A 20,983-nucleotide genomic window follows, 5' to 3' on the forward strand; every position below is an offset into this window, starting at 1 on the left:
TGCATCACTGTACTCTTTATCAAAGCTATATCCCATCTCGTTGATGCTCGGCCATTATCCCGGTCTACACTTGAGGAAACCACTGCCACAGCTTTGCCAGCCATGATCCAACTGTGATCAGCAATTTCCTTTTATTTTCGGCTGCTCAGACGCAGGTGTCTTGTTTCTTGGGAAAACTAACAAGGGAAAAGAAGAAGAAAGAAACTCACGAGACCAACCTTTACTGTCTCCATGAAAATAAGAACTGTGTGTATTATAATCTAGACATTGTTACAAAATGCGGTCTTCAGAAAAAGCAGAATAGATCAATATACACCCTTATCTACCGCATATAACAAGCAGCCACTTCAAAGGACTAAACAAAGACTGCTTTTATGTTTGCTGAGTATAATCCATTCTGTCTATTGTGTGTAGATTGTGTTACTTCAGGTTGTACTGGGAGATAATACCATTATTTCCACGAGAAAAACAAACAAAAAACAACAATTAAAAGTTAAAGACGTACTAACCGTGAGGTCATCACAATCTCAAGGGAAACTAAAAGCTGTAGCTGAACAGAATATGATATTGAATTTGGATGTATTTATTATTTCTTTTTTACATCTAGCAGGTTTACTATTCAGTCCTGTATTCCTGCATCACAACTGAGTATATTTATGTTGTGCATGAATGTGGTCCATGCTCAAATAAACAAACAAACCAACAATTTTGTTATGCGGGCCACCTTCTCCAAAGTGCTTTAAAAAGCCATTACACTACACTTCAAAAATAAATGGAATCCAAAAGAGTAGCATAGGGTTACAGCTCAAAATATACACTTGGAGACTTAGAAAGCAGTGAATGCACAGTTAACTGTATGTGGACCTGGGAGGTGTGCAGCCTGAACACCAGCGATGACATATGCATGTGTAGAGTGGGGTCTCATTAGAAAACAGGCTAAAAATACCGACAGAATAAGCTCAGTGCGCTCCTATGCGCTTTGGACATGTCTTTCACTGCGCTTGTGTCTAAGGATCTGGGCTCACTGCCAATCGAGGCCGGGTTAATGAATTGATTTCTGGTGTAACAAGAGAGGCAGGTTTTTTTTTTTTTATTATTCTCCCCCCCCGTCTCTCTCTCTCTCTCTCCCTCTCTCTGTGTGTGTCCCGGCATCTCTCTTTCTAAACTCCAGTCTCCTCGGTGCGCAGCGGTCACTCTGCTGCTACGGGCTGTCTGTGCGCATTGGATATCTGCTGGGACTGTTTTCCCCAAGTTGTCGCAGAGAAAAATGCCTGTTTGTTGTCCTCACTGAAGTGTCCCCTGCGCGCATCTCTCTGGGGGGCGATAAGCAGCATTGCGAGAGGACTATAGGACAGGCTGTGCGCCGGGCAGATAAACTATCTCTCCACGCAAGCGAGACTTTGGATCCTGGCACCGGAGCCCGCGACCGAGCGGAGACGCACACGATCACTCCCTGTTCCGCGCGTCCCAGAGCCGCGGCTGATTAGGGAGGGGTTGCTTATTGACGAAAGCAGGCGACAAGTGTGGGTGTTTTTGTCCTGTCCTTTTCTTTAATCACCCACCCGTCTCCTCCAAAGTGTCCGCATCCCCGACCATGGGCAGCATCTCCCGCGACGCGGCGCCCCCGTCCTCCGAGTTGAACCGGGGCTGGCAGGAGTCACAGAAGAACTTCAGACTATTAATGGAGCCCAACCACGTCGACTACCGTTCCCTGAAAAGAGACTACCACCATAGGTGAGATTATTAGTATTATCAGTATTAATAGTAATCACACAGTTGGGAAAAATTATGGTTCTGGTCTGCATGTCATGTACTATCTAGACTTTTACCCCACTGATGCGTTGTCCTGTTTCAGAATGTAATACCTGTTGCTTGTCTACTGTACTGTATGTATGTATGTATGTTTTATGTATTATTATTATTATTATTATTATTATTATTATTATTATTATAGCTAGTTCCTGAAAAACGTCCTGCATGCAGATCAGAGCCCATCACCTAATAATATACAGGGATGCAGCTGCAGCTGGAACATTGAACCTGGTCCTTGACAACTCTTGAGGTCATGCCAGTGGCCTTAATCCAGGCTTGTTAGTGCAGAAATACGCTGTCTGTGCTAATCATTGCACATTATTTGTATAATGCACAGACACACAGTTCAGCCAGGGATGAAGAAAGGGTTATTTATAGTAGATCAACTCCCAATCGCTTTGTGATTTAACTTGGCAAAGGGAAGCAGCGAGCGCACAGACTCCGCAGGGCATCTGTCAGAACTCGCATGTTGGTGAACCTGAAACTGCTGAAATGAGCCCAAGATTTTTTCTTTTTTCTTTCTGTAATGGAAGCTGTGGGAAACTGGAAGTTGTTATTCACTTTTCCCAGAAACACGTGATTCATGGATTCTGCTTACAAGCAACAACACCGGGGACCCATAGAGCACAGCTGTATAACTTCACAGCACCAAGGTGTTTGGAAAACACTTTTAGCACAGAGCCAGTAACTTCATGTTTCTACAAAAGGGAAACCAAGCGCCATTGATAAATAAACCAATTTGTGTCAGTGTATTGAAATGGTTTGCAAAAGGGTCAGTGATACACATTGTGCACATTCTTTGCTTGCAGTTTCTTCTGGAAGTTTTGCATTGCTAACATACACATAGAGACACATACATGCATCCTTCCTCTGTTATTTAATCTCGATCTTGAAAATCAGCTGGCATCCTGTGCGTGATCGCTTCAGCTGATCTGTGATTGGATGTTCCCTATAAAGCTGTGCATTTTACAGATTGCACAGGATAAACCTCTGAGAGTAGAGGATGAATCAGGAATTAATGTTTTTGTTTTTTAAATACTTACAATTTAAGCAAGTAAATAAGTAAATAAATAAGTGAGGACAGTTGGCCCAGCTGCAGTGCCCACCCTGTGAAATTAGGTCACTGAGACATTTTCATTTACTGAGTTTTACATTCCAGCATGTACTGTGTACAGTTAACACCAGCAGGTCTGAGCTCTCACAGAGAAACGGGTCTGCACATGTCAGAGTGGGGTCTCATCAGGACACAAATTATAACTTCTATCCAGGTGAACTTGACACCCCTGTGTTAGATCTGTTACTTTAATAGCCACTGTCCCGGGGGAAAAAGTAAATACAAGGTCAAGAATATACTTGTGAGAGAGCCATTTCGGAAAAATGATATTCCTGCAAAGATCAGGTGTGAATTTGTTGGTAATAATGCTGGGTAATAAGGAGACACAGGGGCTGGTTTCATCTGGGTGTCTTAACTTCTGAATTTGTTGTTGCTTGGCACAGGCAGGCTGGCAGAATACAGACAAGTCAGCACTGTGTCTGAGTCAGTGGGCTCTGACGGAGCAGCACAGGAAAGCCAGACAGTGAGGTTGTTTTCATGGTCGTTAACAAGTCCTAGACGGAAACAGGAACCCCCCATTAGCACTGCTGTTTGATCCATTGCAAGTGTGCCCTGGAGCAGGGTGTGGTAGAAGTTCTATTGAGGACTTAAATAAAGGGAATTGATCTCATCTAAACGGCACTTGCATGTCTGTGCAAATATACTCTGAATAAGATAAGCTTCAAACACCAAGCTCTGTATGTTTTCCCTTCCCCGTGTACCAGGCTAATTCAGGGAAAGGTGCAGTGAACCGGAGAGTGAGAGAAAGAGGGGATGGAAGAGAGAGGGAGAGAGAGTGAGGAGGAACACTGGTAGAAAGTTATTAGCTGGCTCATACTGTAACATTTCTTGGCACCCTGAAAGATTTAATTTCCTTACGGAGTTAATAACAGAACCTGGGCTGCCAGCGTCGGCTTAATAAGACATGACGTACTGTACCGGCAGGCCGTTGGCTGACAGCACTTGGGGCTCTGAAAGAGAGCGGAGCACGATCTGTTGAGGCCTCCCCTGCTTTAATTTTGAGTTAAAGAATGGTGTGAGCAGGCAGGCAGGCAAAACATTTTATTCATCACCTTTTGATCACAGTCCGGGTGCCGGTTATCTATACCTGCTTCACTAAGTCTGAGCCTCTTTAGTTACTTTTTGCTTCTTGCTTCTTACCCTGACAATTGTGCTCTTGGGATGTTTGCATGGTATGGAGTGCGCAAACAAACACAATTCAAAACCACACTAGGAAAGTAACGTCAGTGGGCCGAGGCAGGACAGAGCAGATTTTCATGAATATGAGATGTCGGCCTGGGCAACCCTGAGGCCTCCTCCCACCCCACATGTGACCCTCTTTCTCTTTGGCGCACATTCTTGGTGCCTATCTGGGAGATCCTGAAGAGAGGAGCTCCCCTGTCTGATTACACTCAGGCCCGGCCCAGCCCAGCTCCAGGAGAGGGGAAGGTTATTCAGCAAGGTTTATCACAGAGCTGCTGGACAGACAGGAAGGACAGATAAGCCAGCTGTTCCATCTCTTAGATCTTCGCTCACCGAGAAAAGGGCTTCTTATCTGCCCACAGGCCCCAGTGCAGGGATCTGGTCCGTGTCTTACATATGTGTGTGAGGGTCTTGCTCGCAGTTTGGCCTCAAAGGCACCCCGAGAATTCCTCAGCATACCCCAGTGTAGCTCAGTTTTCTCCCATGTGTTTTTTACCACCACTGATGCTCCCCGAGAAACTGGGGATGTATGTGATACGCCCAGAACACAGCCTGAACACATTTCTACATTACCCGTTACTACAGCAATTTCGGCAATGTATCCGTAAGTGATGATGTCATAGTTCACAACTCTGAGGCTCAAGATGCCATCTCATGAGGAACTGCAGGGGGAGTGTTCTGGAGGCTGTGTGATGTCACTTGCGGACGCCGGCGAAACACCCACAGACACGTTCACCACTATCCTGGTGCCAGTAACCACAGGAATCATTTGTGACAATGGTCTTGGAGATAGGTCTTCCCCCTGGCAGCCATCAAGTGGTCTCAAGATAGGCCTCCAAGTCACTCCCCAGCTGGGCACTGCAGTTCAAACGCCAACGGGGATTTTTGAAAATGAGTGTGGTGGATTTGAGCCTCAAAAGTTTACAAACTCCTCAGGATGTGAACACTCTGGACGGTGTGGACAGGTAACTCACAATCACTTAAATAGTTAGAGCATTCTCAGGGATGTGTAGAGCTTTGCATTCGTTTTGTTTTTGGAACCCCTCTGTTTGATTACAGTAAAGGTTTATCCTGGTACGGACTGAGCCAGGATGAAACTCTTCTTCTAGAACTTTATGTCTGGTCCAGTTGTGCATCTCACCTACATTTCACCCCCTTCTTCTTTCCATTGCAGAGTGTTCGTCAACAGGAGTTTGACCCTGGAGAAGATCAAGTGCTATGGCTTCGACATGGATTACACACTGGCAAGTAAGGCCTTCTACAGCATCTCAATCCTGGTTGTCTTTGAGGTTTCATATATAGAAAACTGGCGTGACTTCCTGTTGTGTCATTTTTGTACAGTGAAGTACAGTTAGCTCTTTGGTTAAAATCAAGAGTCAGTCAATTGCATTAGATCTCAGTATACTTTTTCCAATCAGTTTGCTAGTATAAAGGTTTCACTCTTACCCCTATAGCCTCTCTATAGTCTAGCATTTCTCAGATTTTGCTTTCAGAGGATAGGAGACACACATAACTTCTACATAAGCCTATTTTTCCACATCAGATATCTGTATTTTACCAAACACTCCCCTACCAATTGCAAAGGGCAGCTCACCCTAAGACAGTGCCTGAGAGGAAACGTCAGATATTCACAAAGTGTTCCTGCACAGCCACGATTATGACGTTCTGCACGGGTATTTGCATATGAGGACGGCACCACAGCATCACCCTCACGAAAGACTCAAAGCACCTTTATCATAGGCTGAACTGCACAGTGAAAAACAGGAAAGGCAAGGCGATTTACTGTAATGTGAAGATAATAAAACAAGAGGTGCCCAATTACCATGACCAGATCTCCCACTGTAAGGCCCTGTAAGTTGATCAACTACTGTGTCCTGTGTACCTGTGTCCCTGTGTCCCTGTGTCCAGTGTACAAATCCCCTGACTACGAAGAGCTGGGCTATGAGCTGCTGATGGACAGACTGGTATCCATCGGCTATCCCCACGAGCTGCTTCAGTACACATATGACGCCAACTTCCCCACCAGGTCAGTGCGATGTGACAGATTTCTACAGGTGCTGTTGAGGTGTTTACATGGCTACACTACCTCCATTCTCATGCTTTACCGTGCCCCTCTGTGCCTTACCCTGCCTGGACCATGATTGCACCACAGGAACGTTGTCTAAGAGTTTTGCAGTCCTCTCACAGGGGTTACATTCACCCGGTAGCGCCACTGCACTGCAAATGTAGGTGCCCTTGTTATGCTGTTCGTGATTAACAAGAACCTACTAAAATCACTGATGTAGTTTCTTATATATATCACTGTACACTCACCCTCATTTTCGCCTGGTTTGAACTTCTTAGGCACGCAAGATATTAATCTTGATATTATAAGGAATACAGGTAGTGCTTATCAATGGGGCTATAATGGGATATATAAAAGGACTTGCCTTAATTAAAACAAATCTACAAATGCAGACTTTGTCCTGTGTGACCTGCAACCTGCATGCCTTTTTTCCCCTTATAGACCCTATAGAAATATATATATATATATATATATATATATATATATAGTTCGGAGTTCGGGAATGCCGTGGTATACAGCCCTGTAAGATTACTGTGTTTCAATAAGGGCCCACTTGTCCAAAATGAGTCAGGCCTGCAGTTCTAGGTACATGTATTACTTTTTGCTATTATTATTATTATTATTATTATTATTATTATTATTAAAACCATTTATGGGGGTTTCTTGCAACCATTCTGTGTGCATAGGGGTTTCGAACAGAAACAGAAACTGTTTTCACGGGCTATTCTGTAGCAGTTCTGACGGTGTGACTCACAGTGTGATGCAGGGACCCCGGTGCAGGACTATACTGTACTACTGCTTCTACCAATCTGGTTACCAAGACAGCAGATGACGTCGCTATCTCCACATGCCAGCGCCGCGGCACATTTTTATCACGACGACCGACCCTTGTATGAGCTGTCTTAAAGGATAGTGGATTTGCGCTGACATCACACAAACTCACACACACACACACACAAATTCTGTACCAAGCCTGCAATCACTCATGCACTTTATTGGATGTTGTTGGTCGTTGAGCAGTCATTATCTGAGCAGCGTGTATGCTTGCCAAATCAGCACAAATATTTACTGTATGTATACTGCAAGTACACTGGATGTGGAACCCCACAGGCTCCTCTGGTTACATACAGATGGGGGTGAAATAGGATGTATTAGAAATAGCCAGGGGGAGATAACAGAGGAAAAAACCCTGGTGTTTATGATGGAACAGTTGGAGATTGGAGTTGGGATTGGGGGAGGATTAGCTCCAGTATTTGGGCTGCTGTAACCATGGTACGGTACAGAGAGCTCGGTTATTAATACAGCCTTCGGTTGTGACTTGTCTTACTGGCAAAACCCTTCAATACAGCCCCGATCCTCTGGCCGACCTCATAGCTCGCTGATCTTCCGTTGCCTGCAGACCCGGGCCAAGATTTAAACCCACTGGGGCCGCGTGCCTGGAGGGGATTAACCCTGAGGCATGTGTGCAGATTGCAGCTGGATAAACCTCTGGCTACGTCTCCTGCCTTTAACCCCCTTGTGGCAGACGAAATTGCATTTCCAGCCTCCAACTCCAGACGGCTGTTTGTTCACAACCATCGCTCGAGTTTGATAGGAAAAAGAGTGGGCCCCGACCATATACTGACACGAAATGTGTCTGCCGTGCGGTCGCTTGGCAATGCGTTTTCATGCGTTGTGTTCTTTGCAGGGCTGACCGACTGTGTGTTTGTCTTTTCAGAGGGCTGGTGTTCGACACCATGTATGGGAACCTCCTGAAAGTGGACTCTCACGGCAACATCCTGGTGTGTACGCATGGCTTCACCTTCCTTAAAGGGTAAGTGCTGGCATTCATGGAGTCTGACTTCACTGCTTCCATATCGCAAAAGGCAGAGAATGCAAGAATGGCTTGACTCTGGATTAATCACTGCCCTGCTCTGATAGGTGCAAAGCATTGAGGGGAAAAGGGTGAACTCTCATGGGGGAGCGATGCTATGAGTTGCAATCCCACTAGGGTCAAGAGTTTAGTCCTGTTTACTGTTGTTTCAGTCTAATCCTCAAGGTACCAGGGAGCATTGATCTCAAAGTTGATAGTACATGGGGGACAGCTATCTGAAATGAGAAGTGGCGGTCTGACTGTCCAGAGCCATTCCCTAGCTAAGTGGGGTATTTTTTTAAATGGGAATTAACACAGGAAAGCTGAAAACTATTCCAACAAAATGATGATCGGTTGGTCAGTGCTGGAGCCAAGTGTTACAAAATCTATGAGTTGAGAAGGGATTTTCTAGGCTTGTCTGCATCCAAAGTTAATCAGGGTTTCCCAATGCACAGTTGCATCATTGTACAGACTTTGCCTCATGGAGAAATTGGAAAGTAATCCAATTTGCAGAGTCGATCTCATTTTCATACACACTGCACGTTAGAAGTTTGGGGTCCAGCAACATTTGAGGTCTTTGTTAAATTACAGTTCCCCTCTTAACCCCCTATAACCACCACCTCCTCCATAACAGCTTAGCTTAGCTACAGGCTAATCTTAACTTGCTAATCATGTTTGTTCGCTCAGCACAAAAAAGGGAGGCTTAACCAAGATTATCCAGGTCAGGCAAACAGATAGGTGGCGATTTACATTGCTGAGCAGGACCTAGAAAACACACAGTGAGTTCTTACAGGGTTAATGTTCAAGGTCGTGTTTGGCAAGGAGGGGGATGGCTCCTTGGTGGCGATTTGTACAATCTCTAATGAACCAGTACATGCACATATAAGTAAAAGCATCAAACTTTGACCTTTGACATCTGTATCTCTTTCCTCTTTCGTCTTATCCTTTATATCGTTTCACTCGCTCAGTTAAAGGCTGGCCCTGCCTCACGTAGCCGGGCTTAGCTCAGAAGCCGGGTTAGTTGTACAGAGTTGTAGGAGAAACTCTTATTGCACAAGCTGGCTCTTTCTTGTGGCGGTTTCCACTGTGGCACCAGCTTTACAGGGTTTGTTCATGTAACAAGTGGCAGAAGGAGTGAATGCTGGGAAATCGCCTAGGTAACAGTACGGTATGTCTATACCCTGAATGCGACAAAACAAGTTTGGCCCAGAATTGCCTCTATCAAACCCAAATTCCTTTGAGATCGCTGCACTCCTTCCTTGCTCTCTGTTCTGCCTCTCTCTCTCTCTCTCTCTCTCTCTCTCTCGCCTCCGAAGGCCATTGAGTTCAGCTGGCTGGTGTTTGTTGAGTTGCCCATTGGCCCACTGCCACCATGTTTCTAGAGGCTGCTGGAGCGGACTGGACAGAGGGCAGCTCTCATTAAAACACTGTGCGCCCATCGGCCCGCTTCAGCTGCGTCACATTGAAGTGTTGATGAGGCGTTTCATCTCGATTGTTCCACTTTGTTTTGACAAATGTAAGATCCCTCCCCCCAAATCAGTAATAATCTTTATTTATATATATTGTAATCTTTACATTATGAACACGATGTCAAATAAACATGACCTATCCAGAAAAGACAATCGCAACTTGACTGAATTGCACTGAACTCCCCGTCTCATTCCTGAGCAATGAGATTCATAACTGCCGTGGCTTTGAGAGTCTAGTTCAGTGTCCAGGTCAAATCTCCATGATTCATGAATCAACGAACGCTGCTCTGACTTCTTATGTCTGTAATCTGACCTACTCTTCTTCTTCTTCTTACTTTTCTCCTTTCCTTCCTTCACTGAGTTGTAATTGACAGCGTGATCTCTTCCCGCTGCTCGGAGAAGCTGGCGTTTATTTATACTGCGGTAATCGGCAAGATTCTGCGGGAGGGAGGAATGGCTATTGTTACCCCGGGTGTGACAGACAGCTCAGACAGCTGGGCAGAGCGCAGGCTCACACTCCAGCTGGGCAGAGGAGAAGGAGAGAGCAGTGGGAGTGGGGGGCGGCTGTTCTGTACGGGGAAAGATTAGCAGTACCGGGTAGAGAGCCAGGGCTCAGCGAGGGCGCTGCTGGCAGGGCCGCGCGGAGTCACCTTCTGGGGAGACGGAGCGGGGTCAGAAGGAATCCGATCCCTGCTTTGTTGATTTAGGATCTTATTGCTGCCTGTCAAGGGCCCGTTGTCATAGCAGCCCAGGGACAGGGTTAACTCTTCATTCTCTGGTTGGGGAATGAAGACAATCATGTTTGTTTTTAGTCTTTGGCATTGGACTTGATTTCACACTCCTTATTTTAAGCTGCGGCTCAGATCAACTGGTCACCAAAGGAGGTGCTTCGTGTCTCTCTCTACCTGCGTCAGTACTGGCTCTCTCTTGACCCGGGTCAACCCACTTCCTACCTGTGTCCCGTGGTTTCACACTAATGCAAATGAGAACTCGGGTACATAAAAAGAGTGCCATAACCTGGGTTACTGTGCTTCTGTGAAAGGGGCATACGATGCCATGCCCTTCCCCTTTACAAACACATGGCACTGCTGAAGTGAGTCCAAAAAAAAAAAGAGCAGCAGAAGTAAATGGAATAAAAGTGTGTCATCAACAAATATACAGCATGACTTCATCCTGGAGCAAAACAACTCTGATCCGACAGGAGACTAAGTGGCCTGGTGGTGGGGGGGGGCATTGTCCTAGCGAGCCTTAAAAAGATCCTTCTCATGCGGAGTGGAGCCATTAACATCATTTTTCAAACTCTGCCTCCAGAAATGTCCCATGCTGTAATGTTCCCATGCTATGTCTGTCGTGTGTGTGTGTGTGTGACTGATCTGTGCTTGTTGGTCTACAGGGCTCAGATTCAGGAGTACTACCCCAACAAGTTCATCCAGAGGGACAACACTGACAGATTCTACATCCTCAACACCCTCTTCAACCTTTCAGGTAAGGAGAGCAATCAGTGGCCACAGATCAACTCACAGACCACAGAGGGTTTATGTCAGGATGTTGATTCACTGCCCTGATCAATGTGTCCTGCTTTTTTCTGCTCCTCTCCTAGAAACCTACCTGTACGCCTGCCTTGTGGACTTCTTCACCAACTGCAAACGATACACCAAGTATGTCCTGAATCCAGGGTGACTGGAAGACTTAAGCTTCCCTAATTCAGTAGTGTTTTAAAACCTGTTCAATGACAGGGGAGCCACTTAAGAGGATTTAAAAGACATAGAAAAATGCATTTTGCCATAATTCTCAATTTACATGTTTTGACAGCCAACCAGTGATTATCGGTACTGTAATGGGTTTGGTGTGGAAAATAATCTACTTCCACTCTCACAAATCTTTTCAAGGGGCTTTATTTCCTTTGCGCGTCTCGTGACAACCCTGAACAACAGACATGAGGGGGTGCTGACTCCTTCGCCTCTCCTTTTTAAAGTCTGACTACGCGTAACTTTCATACAGGTCCAACCCCCATACCGGTAGTCACATATTCCCACATATTCACCCTACCTGATCACCCATATAATCCAATAAAACAATCACTCAAACAAATTATAAGGACTTGATTGAGCAGGGACCCTCCCACAATTACACGCAAGGTGCCCTAGCACTCCTGTTGCATATGGTGATTTCCTACACCGATATGCAAGAGGCACTAGTCCCCAACAAGACTAATGCACTATAACACCATGGACTGGGTGTGGACTGGGTGCCCCTCCACAGCCAGGACACTCTCACTCTGTTCTCCTGCTGTTCGGGCCAGTGGGTGTCAAGGAACACTCAGAAGCCACTATGATAGCACCTCCCCAAAATACAAACATTAATTACAGCTAATTGTCCTTCCGTTCATGTGGACTGACAAGCACGGAGATTTACTAAAACATCCAACCGCTGACTCGAAAGTCTCAACGGTTATGCTGTAGAGGAACTGAGTGTGTGGAACCGAGTCCGAGACTCTTCCAGACGGTATTGAAAACAGATGACAGCCACAGGGTTGTGTATTTTACGGCAGGGTTTCCCATTCCTCTCCCAGCCCCCCACCAGGCCAGTCAGGAAAGTCTCCTGCAGCTGCTGGAGACAAGCCAACTGCAAGACCATCCTCTGTGTAATGTTATGCACAAAATAATCTCTCTGATTAAAGTGGAACCGGACAGACCGATTCCCCGGCACCAGTGCAACCTGCAACATACTGTCTGCATTAAACACACAACAGTTCAAGTATGTGTTACTTAAGTAACTTATGTTTGTTTGTTTGTTTCATAGAGCTACGACAAGTATTAGCCTAATTTATATTTTAAATCTATGCTGAAATGTGAGACTGCATTACAGCTAGTCGAGGTGCATACAGGAGAGACTTTTCACTATAGCCCATTGTCTTACATGTGTAGGACACCTGGCCCATATTAAGGCCGAACAGCAGCCTGAACCCCAACCACAGCCAACGCTAAAGTGTCAAGCTATGCCCATGCAAATCTACTTCAGTTACGACAATAGAAATCCTAACATAACCTACATTTACTAGGGACCCTAAACCTAACCCAGACCAAAATGTAACTCAGATCTGTTGTCTTAACTCAAAAGAAGCTCTTTGTGATCCCTAATCAACACCTAGCTTTTGCAAATTGTCTAATTTAGGATTTAATGCAGATTCGGCAATTAATTAAACTAACCAAATAGCATTCAGAATCTTTCATCTGAGCTGTGACAGCGCGTGGCAGGCGAGAGGAAAGAATTGCTCCACCACATCATCATATTACATCAGCAGGTCACCTGAGCCAAATTCAAACTGCCCACTGTCAGGTTCTGTATGTTAAATAGGTGGGGTGTGTGTCTGATATTGTCGAGAAACACAAGACACTCCTGCTGTTGCTCTGCAGATCTATGTGACGGCAGCCTGTTTAAGAATAAAGATAACTAAAGCCCCTCTTTCTCGCTCGCTCTCTATCTCTCTGTCTGTCTGTCTGTCTGTCTGTCTGTCTGTCTGTCTCTCTAGCTTGCCGAAAGGCTACAAACACGGAGACCTGTTCATGTCCTTCAAGAGCATGTTCCAGGATGTCAGGGATGCCATGGACTATGTACACGACACGGTGAGCACATGATGTCAGGTTGTGGCCCAGTCTGACTTCAACACAGATCCTACACAGGCAGCTCCTTCTGTCTATGCCTGGCATACACAGTGTTTTAACTGCCCCCTCCCCTCACGCAGGCACGCACACAAACACAAGCACGCTCACAGACACTCTCTAATGCCCTCTCTTGTTGTCTCCTGTTGTTCAGGGAATCCTGAAGGAAAAGACTCTTCAAAACATGGAGAAATACATTGAGAAAGATGTAAGTGGGGCGGTATTCCAGTTTCCAGCCTGGAGCTTCTCCAGGTATCTGCCCTGCTGACACTCTCTTGCCTTCTCCTGCAGCCCCGTCTCCCTCTCCTCCTGAGCCGCATGAAGGAGGTGGCCAAAGTCTTCCTGGCTACCAACAGTGACTACAACTACACTGAGGTGATCATCTAGAGCTTCATCCACCAACCCCTCATCAATACCAGACAGTACTCTGGTCTGGTTGCAGAAACTTCCCACAATGCATTTGAACAGGGGGCTACTCACACTATTGCATTTGTTTGCTATGTTTTTGGGGGGTTTCTGTCCCCAAACAATCTATTTGGGCATTAGGAGCAGCCTCACAAATCGCTCATCCCCCCACCTTCCCCTACATTCAAAACCCTGAATTCAAACACTTTCATCATAAAAGACCGATACATGTTTCCAGGCGGGGGAAGGTATGAGAGACCATGAAAATGCCCATCATAGCGTGTAAGAAGCTGAAAGTAGGTCCCAGCTGACCGGCTATAAACCCAGCCCAGCCTGCCAGCCATCCACAGCAGCCATCCACAACATGCATTGACAGCCTCCCAGATTAGCCACCCGTGGCCGTGGCCCCCTGGGACCCTCCCCTCCGAGAGCCCCTCTCAGCTGGCTGCCGGGCCTGGGGAGCTGGGTTCTGTTTCCTGGATGTCTGTGAAATTCCACCTGGGGAAGGTTAACGGCACAGTCACACACAGAGACACGTGTGGATACAGAGACGGTGCTGGCTGGCCACACCAGACCACCCCCCCTCAGCAAACTAACATGTCTGAGATACTCCCTGTAAAGTCAACCACTGTGCCTTAAGATGGGGCACTGAAAGACACAGGAGACCAGGTGATCATTATCCACTCTGTTTGAAAGAGACACAAGGGGGATATTCCACTTTCTAGTGTATATTTTCTCACTACCTGTGACGCGGGACAGTGATATAGTTGTCCGGCAACCAAAGGGAGTCATCTTGTATATGATAGTATGTTCCTTAGAAAAACTTTAGACGCGTCTTCCTGACTGGCCATCTCCGGAGCGCTTTGTTGTAAACTTTTTTGGTATGATTTGAGTTGTGCTCATGACCGGAGAGAGGAGCTGCTCACCACAGTGTTGCCTCTGTCTTCACAGGCCATCATGAGCTACCTGTTTGACCATCCTCAAGGGCCCAAGGTAAGCAGAGACTTTTTATTAGGGCTCTCCTCAAAAGACTAACCGGGAGAGACCATACAACTTGCAGTGTCTCACCCCCTCTCCTCTGCCCCACAGCCTGGCACCCCCAAGCAACCCTGGCGATCCTACTTCGACCTGGTCGCTGTGGACACGAGGAAGCCGCTGTTCTTCGGAGAGGGAACGGTGCTCCGTCAGGTCGACACGGTAAGTAGGCCTGCCGGCTGAGGAGAGTTTGACCCCTGGCTGTTGTGTCGAAATCGTGAAAGGAGCAGCACCCCCTGGCCTGGGTAACGTCCCTGCCCTGCTAATGTCCTTTGAACCTGAGACGGGCCTGCCTGATATACTAACAATACCTTAATACATCCTTTGCCCCTGACCGTCCCTCTCCTGTCCTGCTCTTGTCTCTGTCCCACAGAACACGGGGAAGCTACGGATCGGCACGTACACGGGTGGGCTGCAGCACGGGACCGTCTACTCTGGAGGTAAAGAAGTGTGTCAAGGAGACAGAAAGCAGCCGCTGTGTGCCCAGGAGCAACGCGTTTAAAGACAATAATATCTGAGACATAGACTGTGCCCATTTCCCTGGGAACTGCAGCACTTGGGAATGTTGTAGACGAACTTATGTTATTTATAGTAGAAGTATCACAAATAAGGGTGCCCTTCCTGTCAGATGCTGCTACCTTGGAGATGGAAGGGGGAGGACAAAATAGTGAGGCACCACGGACCGAGCAGTTATTTATTTTTCCCACTGTTTCTGACCATCCGTGCTCCTCCCTCCTGCAGGCTCCTCGGACATCATCTGTGACCTGCTGGGGGTCAAGGGCAAGGACATCCTGTACATTGGGGACCACATCTTCGGGGACATCCTGAAATCCAAGAAGCGCCAGGGCTGGAAGACCTGTCTGGTGGTACCGGAACTGGCCAAGGAACTGCGAGTGTGGACAGAGAAGAGCCGTGAGTAGAGCCTGGCCTGGCAGTTGTTTTATTTCCAGGGGCAAACGTGTCCTGCTCAGAGGCTCCCACCTGTACTCGTTTCCTGGTTGATTCTTGGGACAGTTCAGTACAACTGGACAAGTGCATAAAGTGAAATGAAGTGCGTTTCTGATCATGTCTGTCCATCCTCAGGGAAGAGAAGACACTTCAGCATGACTTGTTGTGGCTATTCCTGCTGTTGAGTCATTTGATTGGTGTGCAGTGGGGCTTGAGCTCCTCCTTGTGGCCCTCTCTGGGATAACAAAAACTGGTTCAAAGGATCGCAATTTCAAGGTATTCACGTTTCAGGTTTGGTCCCTGTTGACTCTAGCTGTGTTTTCTTACAGATCTGTTCGAAGAGCTCAAGAGCCTAGATGTTTTCCTAGCAGAGCTCTACAAGTACGTGGCGCCGGTCCAACTGTGTGTGTGTGTGTGTGTGTGTGTGTGTGTGTGTGTGTGTGTGTGTGTGTGCATCTCACGTTAACAGTATGAGGGTCTTCAACTTACCATAAACATTAATAAAAACCCTGAGCACCGTGCTAATTTCACTGTAAATACTCGTCATAAGAGGACGGATGATGTAAACAGTCACAATATCCTTTATTTCCAATATGGCAATAGAGGCGGTGTCGGGCATGTGAAGGCGTGTGTCTGTGGCTGTTGGCTGGTGTCTGTGTGTCCTGTCTACCTCCCACACAAGGCTTCATAATATACTTTTCAACCGCAACTCTTTTTTTTATTATCCTTTTTATTGAATCTATTTTGCTCGTCTTTCATCCATTGCTGGCTCTCATTCTGAGCATTGCTTCTTTCCATCGATGTGCAGCAGGCATGTTGCATTGTTGGTTTGATTGGAAAACAGCATGAACGATGGGAATGGGAATATACAGAGGGATCTTAGAAAGAATGAGGAATTGGGGAAAAATTGGGGAGCACTTGGCTTCATGCAGTGCAACTGCACAGGCAGAGTCTCTTGCCCATTTACAAGCAGGCCCTGGTTCATGTTCCATGGCTAAATATTATGAATGTATTCTTGATTCAGGGGCCCAAAAGGAAACCTGAACTGTCTCAGATGTTGTGATACTATGGCGCCCTGTTGGGAGGTATGGTACAGGTGTGTGCAGATCCATGTGCTCCAGTGTCCATGCCAGTGTCAGAGTGTTTGAAAGAGTGTCAGAGTGTGTCCCGTTGTCCCCTGTTGACCGTGCCTCTCTCTCCTTGGCGTTTCAGACACTTGGACAGCGGGAGCACAGAGTCTCCCGACATCAGCGCCATCCAGATCCGAATCAAGGTGAGGGGGTGTATCTTTCTGCTTCTGCTTCCCTCTCTGCGCAGTCTTCCCTCCAGAAATTAAGTTAAACAGGACTGAGCTACATTTAGCTTCATTGCATACCTTGGCTCCATTGTGTGGACTGTGTAGGGAAAGCCCTCGTTTTCTACTATGTTGTATGGGTGCAGATATTTCTAAATTAAATAGGCTATCGATGTAGTATCGATACCCTTTGCAGTGTTGTGTAGAGGAAGTAAAAACTAATTTTGGTAAAAGAGTTTTAGCAGCCGCTTCACTGGGGGCTCCTCTGAAGGTGTGGGTGTGGATGTGGGACAGTGAGGCCTTGTCCTCAGGGAACGTGTGTGTGTGTTTTAGAGAGTGACCCACGAGATGGACATGTGCTACGGGAAGATGGGCAGTGTCTTGCGCTGCGGCTCCCGGCAGACGCTGTTCTCCAGCCAGTTGATGCGCTACGCCGACCTGTACGCCGCCTCCTGCCTCAACCTGCTCTACTACCCCTTTAGCTACCTGTTCAGAGCCCCGCCTTTACTGGTGAGTGCGGACACCCACCTCTGGGCAAAGCCCAGTGCCCAGTTTTGCTCTCCAGTGATGGTTTTCCAATTATTCGCCACTTTGTTTTTTTACTTTTACACCCTCTCCCATGCGAGTGAATATCACCTTCATGCACAATAAAGATGAAGACAACACAGTCACACACAGCACAAAGCACACACAGCACACAGCACACAACACACAGCACACAGCACACAACACAATGTTATAAAAACAGTGATGTGTGTTTCTCTCCCTCCCTGACAGATGCCCCATGAATCCACGGTGGACCACTACCCTCTAGACATGAACGTGTCAGAAAGTTCGGTAGCCAATCGGCTGCTGCGACTCACCGACGCTAAGGTGGGTGGGTAATTTGGTGGGCAGAATGAAGTCTGAATAAGAATACAGGGGATTTAGCCGTAGCGAATGAGAGCGTGGGGTGGAGCATGTGCGCTTTCAAGTTTATTTTTGTTGTTGTTCTGTTTTTTTAATTAACTTCCCGGGCTCATTTCCTCTTGGTAAGAAGCTTAGCTGAGAAAATCTGTTAACTGATAATTAAGACGCTGTTTTCTCTGACTGAATAAATATACGGTATACAGTGACAAGGAAGAAGCTCATCGCACATTATAATGCTTTCGTGTTTTACTTTTTGGTCCTATTCAATCACGTGACTGTTTTATTATTATTTTTTTAAACCACTAGACAGAGAGAGAGAGAAAGTTTAACAACAAGGCCAGTTACTCTCTCTCTCTCTCTCTCTCTCTCTCTCTCTCTCTCTCTCTCTCTCTCTCTCTCTCTCTCTCCAGATGAAATGTGAAAACGCGATCACTACAAATGTGGTGGAATGACTGGCCGGAGCTACGGATCTGTAGCACACAGCTGTTACTGTTACTGACAATCCCACAGACAGGAGGGTCTCAGCCTGGAGGAGGGGAAAGACAGGGTGGGGGGCGCGGGGAGGGTGGGTGGGTTGTATGGGCTGGTCCCGTCTCTGAAGGGACGGCCGGGAGCTATAGCCCACCATTAACTGCAGCTTTTGCGCTGCTTAAGAAGGCAACATAGCAGCGCAAATTGCAATGTTGAATAATAATTATAATAAATATGACAATAATGATAAGAATATAGTAACTCTTGAAGGCTGGCACTTTCATATCCACAGGTTTGTCGATGGCCATTCTTTGACCACAGTTAAGGATCAGTGTCCATCAGAGTGAGGTCAGACAGAAGCAGAGGCCCTTGCAGCAAAGGGTTTTAACAGAAAGCAGCTCAGCGTGTTGGGGTCTTGCAAGCTCCCCAGCCCCAGGATTCAAGGACTGGACTGCTCTATGTCCCCTGTAGACACTGTAGAGACTGCTGGCGGCTCTCCAGATCACAGCCTGCGACCCGGGAGCAGCTTCTGTTAACCGTGTTCTGACTTTGCCGCAGTGCGTCTGCGGGATGCCCATACGTCCCCTGTCCTAGTTAGCGTATGCACATTCTTACATATTTTAAGCCTGAATTGAAAACAAACTAAAAAAAGTTTTCCATGTTTTGTATGTTTTTAGTCTAGCCTGCTGTCTCATGCTTAATTAACAGTGTGTGTCAAATACAATGTAGAGATCAGAGACAGTTTGTTGGCAACTACTGGGGAAAGGATGGAGGGGAAGAGCCGTTTAAGGAAACAAATGCCTTGTCCTTGTCACTGTGTATGCACAACGTCCCAGTCAGACAGACTGTCCAGATTTGTACGCGTGCCTTAAAATAATATATAAACCTGATCTTTTTATTTTAATTTTAATATATACACTTTCAATTTGTTCTAAATGTAAATATGTCCTGCATTTGTGTAAAGTAGGTTTGAGAAATTATTTTATTTGTGTTTAACTCAGTGTTCTTCCATCTCCGGTCCCCATGGGGGTCACAACCCAGGCGATTCCGGCCTCCTCAATCGAGGGCAGCGCTGTTTCCAGGCATTTGTCCCTACCAGGCTCCCATCTGATTAGCCGATTAACTGGATGAATCAAATATTTGTCTACAGGCATGCAAATTACATTACAGGCCGAACACCTTGAAGGACAAAAGCCTGTTAAACCAGGGACCTGTAACAGGGCCTTAAAATAATGTGTCATGTGTTATACAGATCACATTAGTAGGTTAATTCAGTCATTGACAGCTCTAGTTTGGTCCTCCAGGTACTGGGTTTACTGGGTTTTACCTCTGCCCCATGGGACCGAGCTTGAAGGACATTGCTGTGTATTATAGAGCCACTAGATAAATAAATAAGATGTACTTTACATGTTCTGAAGATGCAAAGACATTTGGCTTCTGAGGTAGGGTTATGATCAATGTTAAGACTTTGTAGGCCTTAGCACTTCTGAAGTGTTGCTGTCCCACACAGGAGTATCAAGGTGGTGATACTGTGATGTACAGAACAGAGCAGTGGTTTCTTACTTTCAAAAAAATATTTAGCAATACCGGTTTTCAAGCAAGAGTCACGTACAGAAATATCTGAAATATAGCGCTCACACCTCTCTTGGCGTGTCTGTTGGTTTGGGGGCGGAGCTACAAATAACTTCCTCACAATCCAGCCTTAACACAATAAGTGAATCAAACTGATTAACAGCAAATTAATATTTTTAATGATTTCATTAAAATCATACTAGCTCCACCCACTTACATAAAACTAAACAAAAAACTGGACAGGATTCCAGCAAAAAAACTAAAACAAGATACAAAATAACTGCTGCAAGGTTTTGAAGCCAACATCTTAAATACACTAATTGAACAGGAATACCGCAGGGAAACTTCTACAGGAAATATATAGGAATCCTTGGCACTATTTCTGCACGTTTTCCGTAGTGAGTTTTTGAAGACATCATGCAGGTTTTTGTGTGGATGGTTTAATGGGGAAATTGCAAATGTCATCATTTATGCCTTGTAGATGGATCAATACTGGCAGCCTCATACCCCTCCTTTTTACCCCATACTTGTGTTAATTGTATATGTATTTTTTAACATTGATGTTCCTTTTTGAGAATTTTACACTTTTCTATGTGCGTTGTGTTATTTCTTTGTCTAAAATAATAATACAAATAATAAATGAACATTATTGAAGGAAACTTAAATCAATGTGGGTGATTAATATCCTAAAAAATCTGCTTTTAGATGCGATCATCTTCTCTTTTCTCTCAAATGCCTGCAGTTAAAAGATGGCTTGCCAACAGACGAATCCCTGATGCTCATCCTGGATAACAAAGTTTAGGAAACTAAGAGACTGAGATATACATAGTCACCTGTAGACAATGACTACTATCCAAATCACAACATACATTATTTCTATCTTCTCCGGCTCAGCTTTTCATTCTGCCCTGCACATGGGCAAATGCAGCGACACGCTCTCGGTTCCATACGCGTGTGTGCGGGTTAAAGGAACCCAGTATCTTCAGTCTTGAACACGGAGGGTTACAGACGAGGGTGATGCAGGCAATGGAAAACCTGCAAGTGGATGGACCACACAGAGTACATACATCACACTCAACACCCAAACTACCAAAGGGCACATGGTGACCTTAGGTGAATTAGGCCTGAAAATTGTAGTCACTGCTTTACACAAAGAGTGGCGGAGTCAGGAACAGATGCCCATGTTGTCGAGG

The 20,983-nt window shown here is 46.1% G+C and overlaps 1 protein-coding gene across 2 annotated transcripts; it reads left to right on the top strand.

Moving 5' to 3' along the window:
• Positions 1 to 1,127: 1,127 nt before the first annotated feature.
• LOC136759377 (cytosolic purine 5'-nucleotidase) lies at positions 1,128 to 20,449 on the top strand. Of its 2 annotated transcripts, XM_066714347.1 has the most exons (19): positions 1,128 to 1,734; positions 5,283 to 5,356; positions 6,017 to 6,134; positions 7,891 to 7,986; positions 10,888 to 10,979; positions 11,095 to 11,152; positions 13,027 to 13,120; positions 13,311 to 13,364; positions 13,448 to 13,531; positions 14,513 to 14,554; positions 14,651 to 14,758; positions 14,970 to 15,036; positions 15,338 to 15,508; positions 15,874 to 15,925; positions 16,569 to 16,640; positions 16,757 to 16,817; positions 17,172 to 17,348; positions 17,616 to 17,711; positions 18,158 to 20,449. In XM_066714347.1, the coding sequence occupies exons 1-19, from the start codon at positions 1,595 to 1,597 to the stop codon at positions 18,197 to 18,199; spliced, it is 1,698 nt and encodes a 565-aa protein (XP_066570444.1). In that variant the 5' UTR covers positions 1,128 to 1,594; the 3' UTR covers positions 18,200 to 20,449. The 2 variants fall into 2 exon arrangements, with proteins under 2 accessions (XP_066570444.1, XP_066570445.1); XM_066714348.1 differs by lacking the exon at positions 16,569 to 16,640 and having other exon boundaries at positions 1,130 to 1,734.
• Positions 20,450 to 20,983: the final 534 nt, after the last annotated feature.

Source organism: Amia ocellicauda, chromosome 9 (assembly GCF_036373705.1).
Source record: "Amia ocellicauda isolate fAmiCal2 chromosome 9, fAmiCal2.hap1, whole genome shotgun sequence".
Lineage (NCBI taxonomy): Eukaryota > Metazoa > Chordata > Actinopteri > Amiiformes > Amiidae > Amia > Amia ocellicauda.

Excerpts from the sequence above, each read along its gene's own strand:
- LOC136759377 (XM_066714347.1), top strand. The coding sequence starts at position 1,595 with ATGGGCAGCATCTCCCGCGACGCGGCGCCCCCGTCCTCCGAGTTGAAC. Across the intron at positions 6,135-7,890 it reads GACGCCAACTTCCCCACCAG|AGGGCTGGTGTTCGACACCA; the intron begins GTCAGTGCGATG and ends TTGTCTTTTCAG. Across the intron at positions 17,712-18,157 it reads TGCGACTCACCGACGCTAAG|ATGAAATGTGAAAACGCGAT; the intron begins GTGGGTGGGTAA and ends CTCTCTCTCCAG.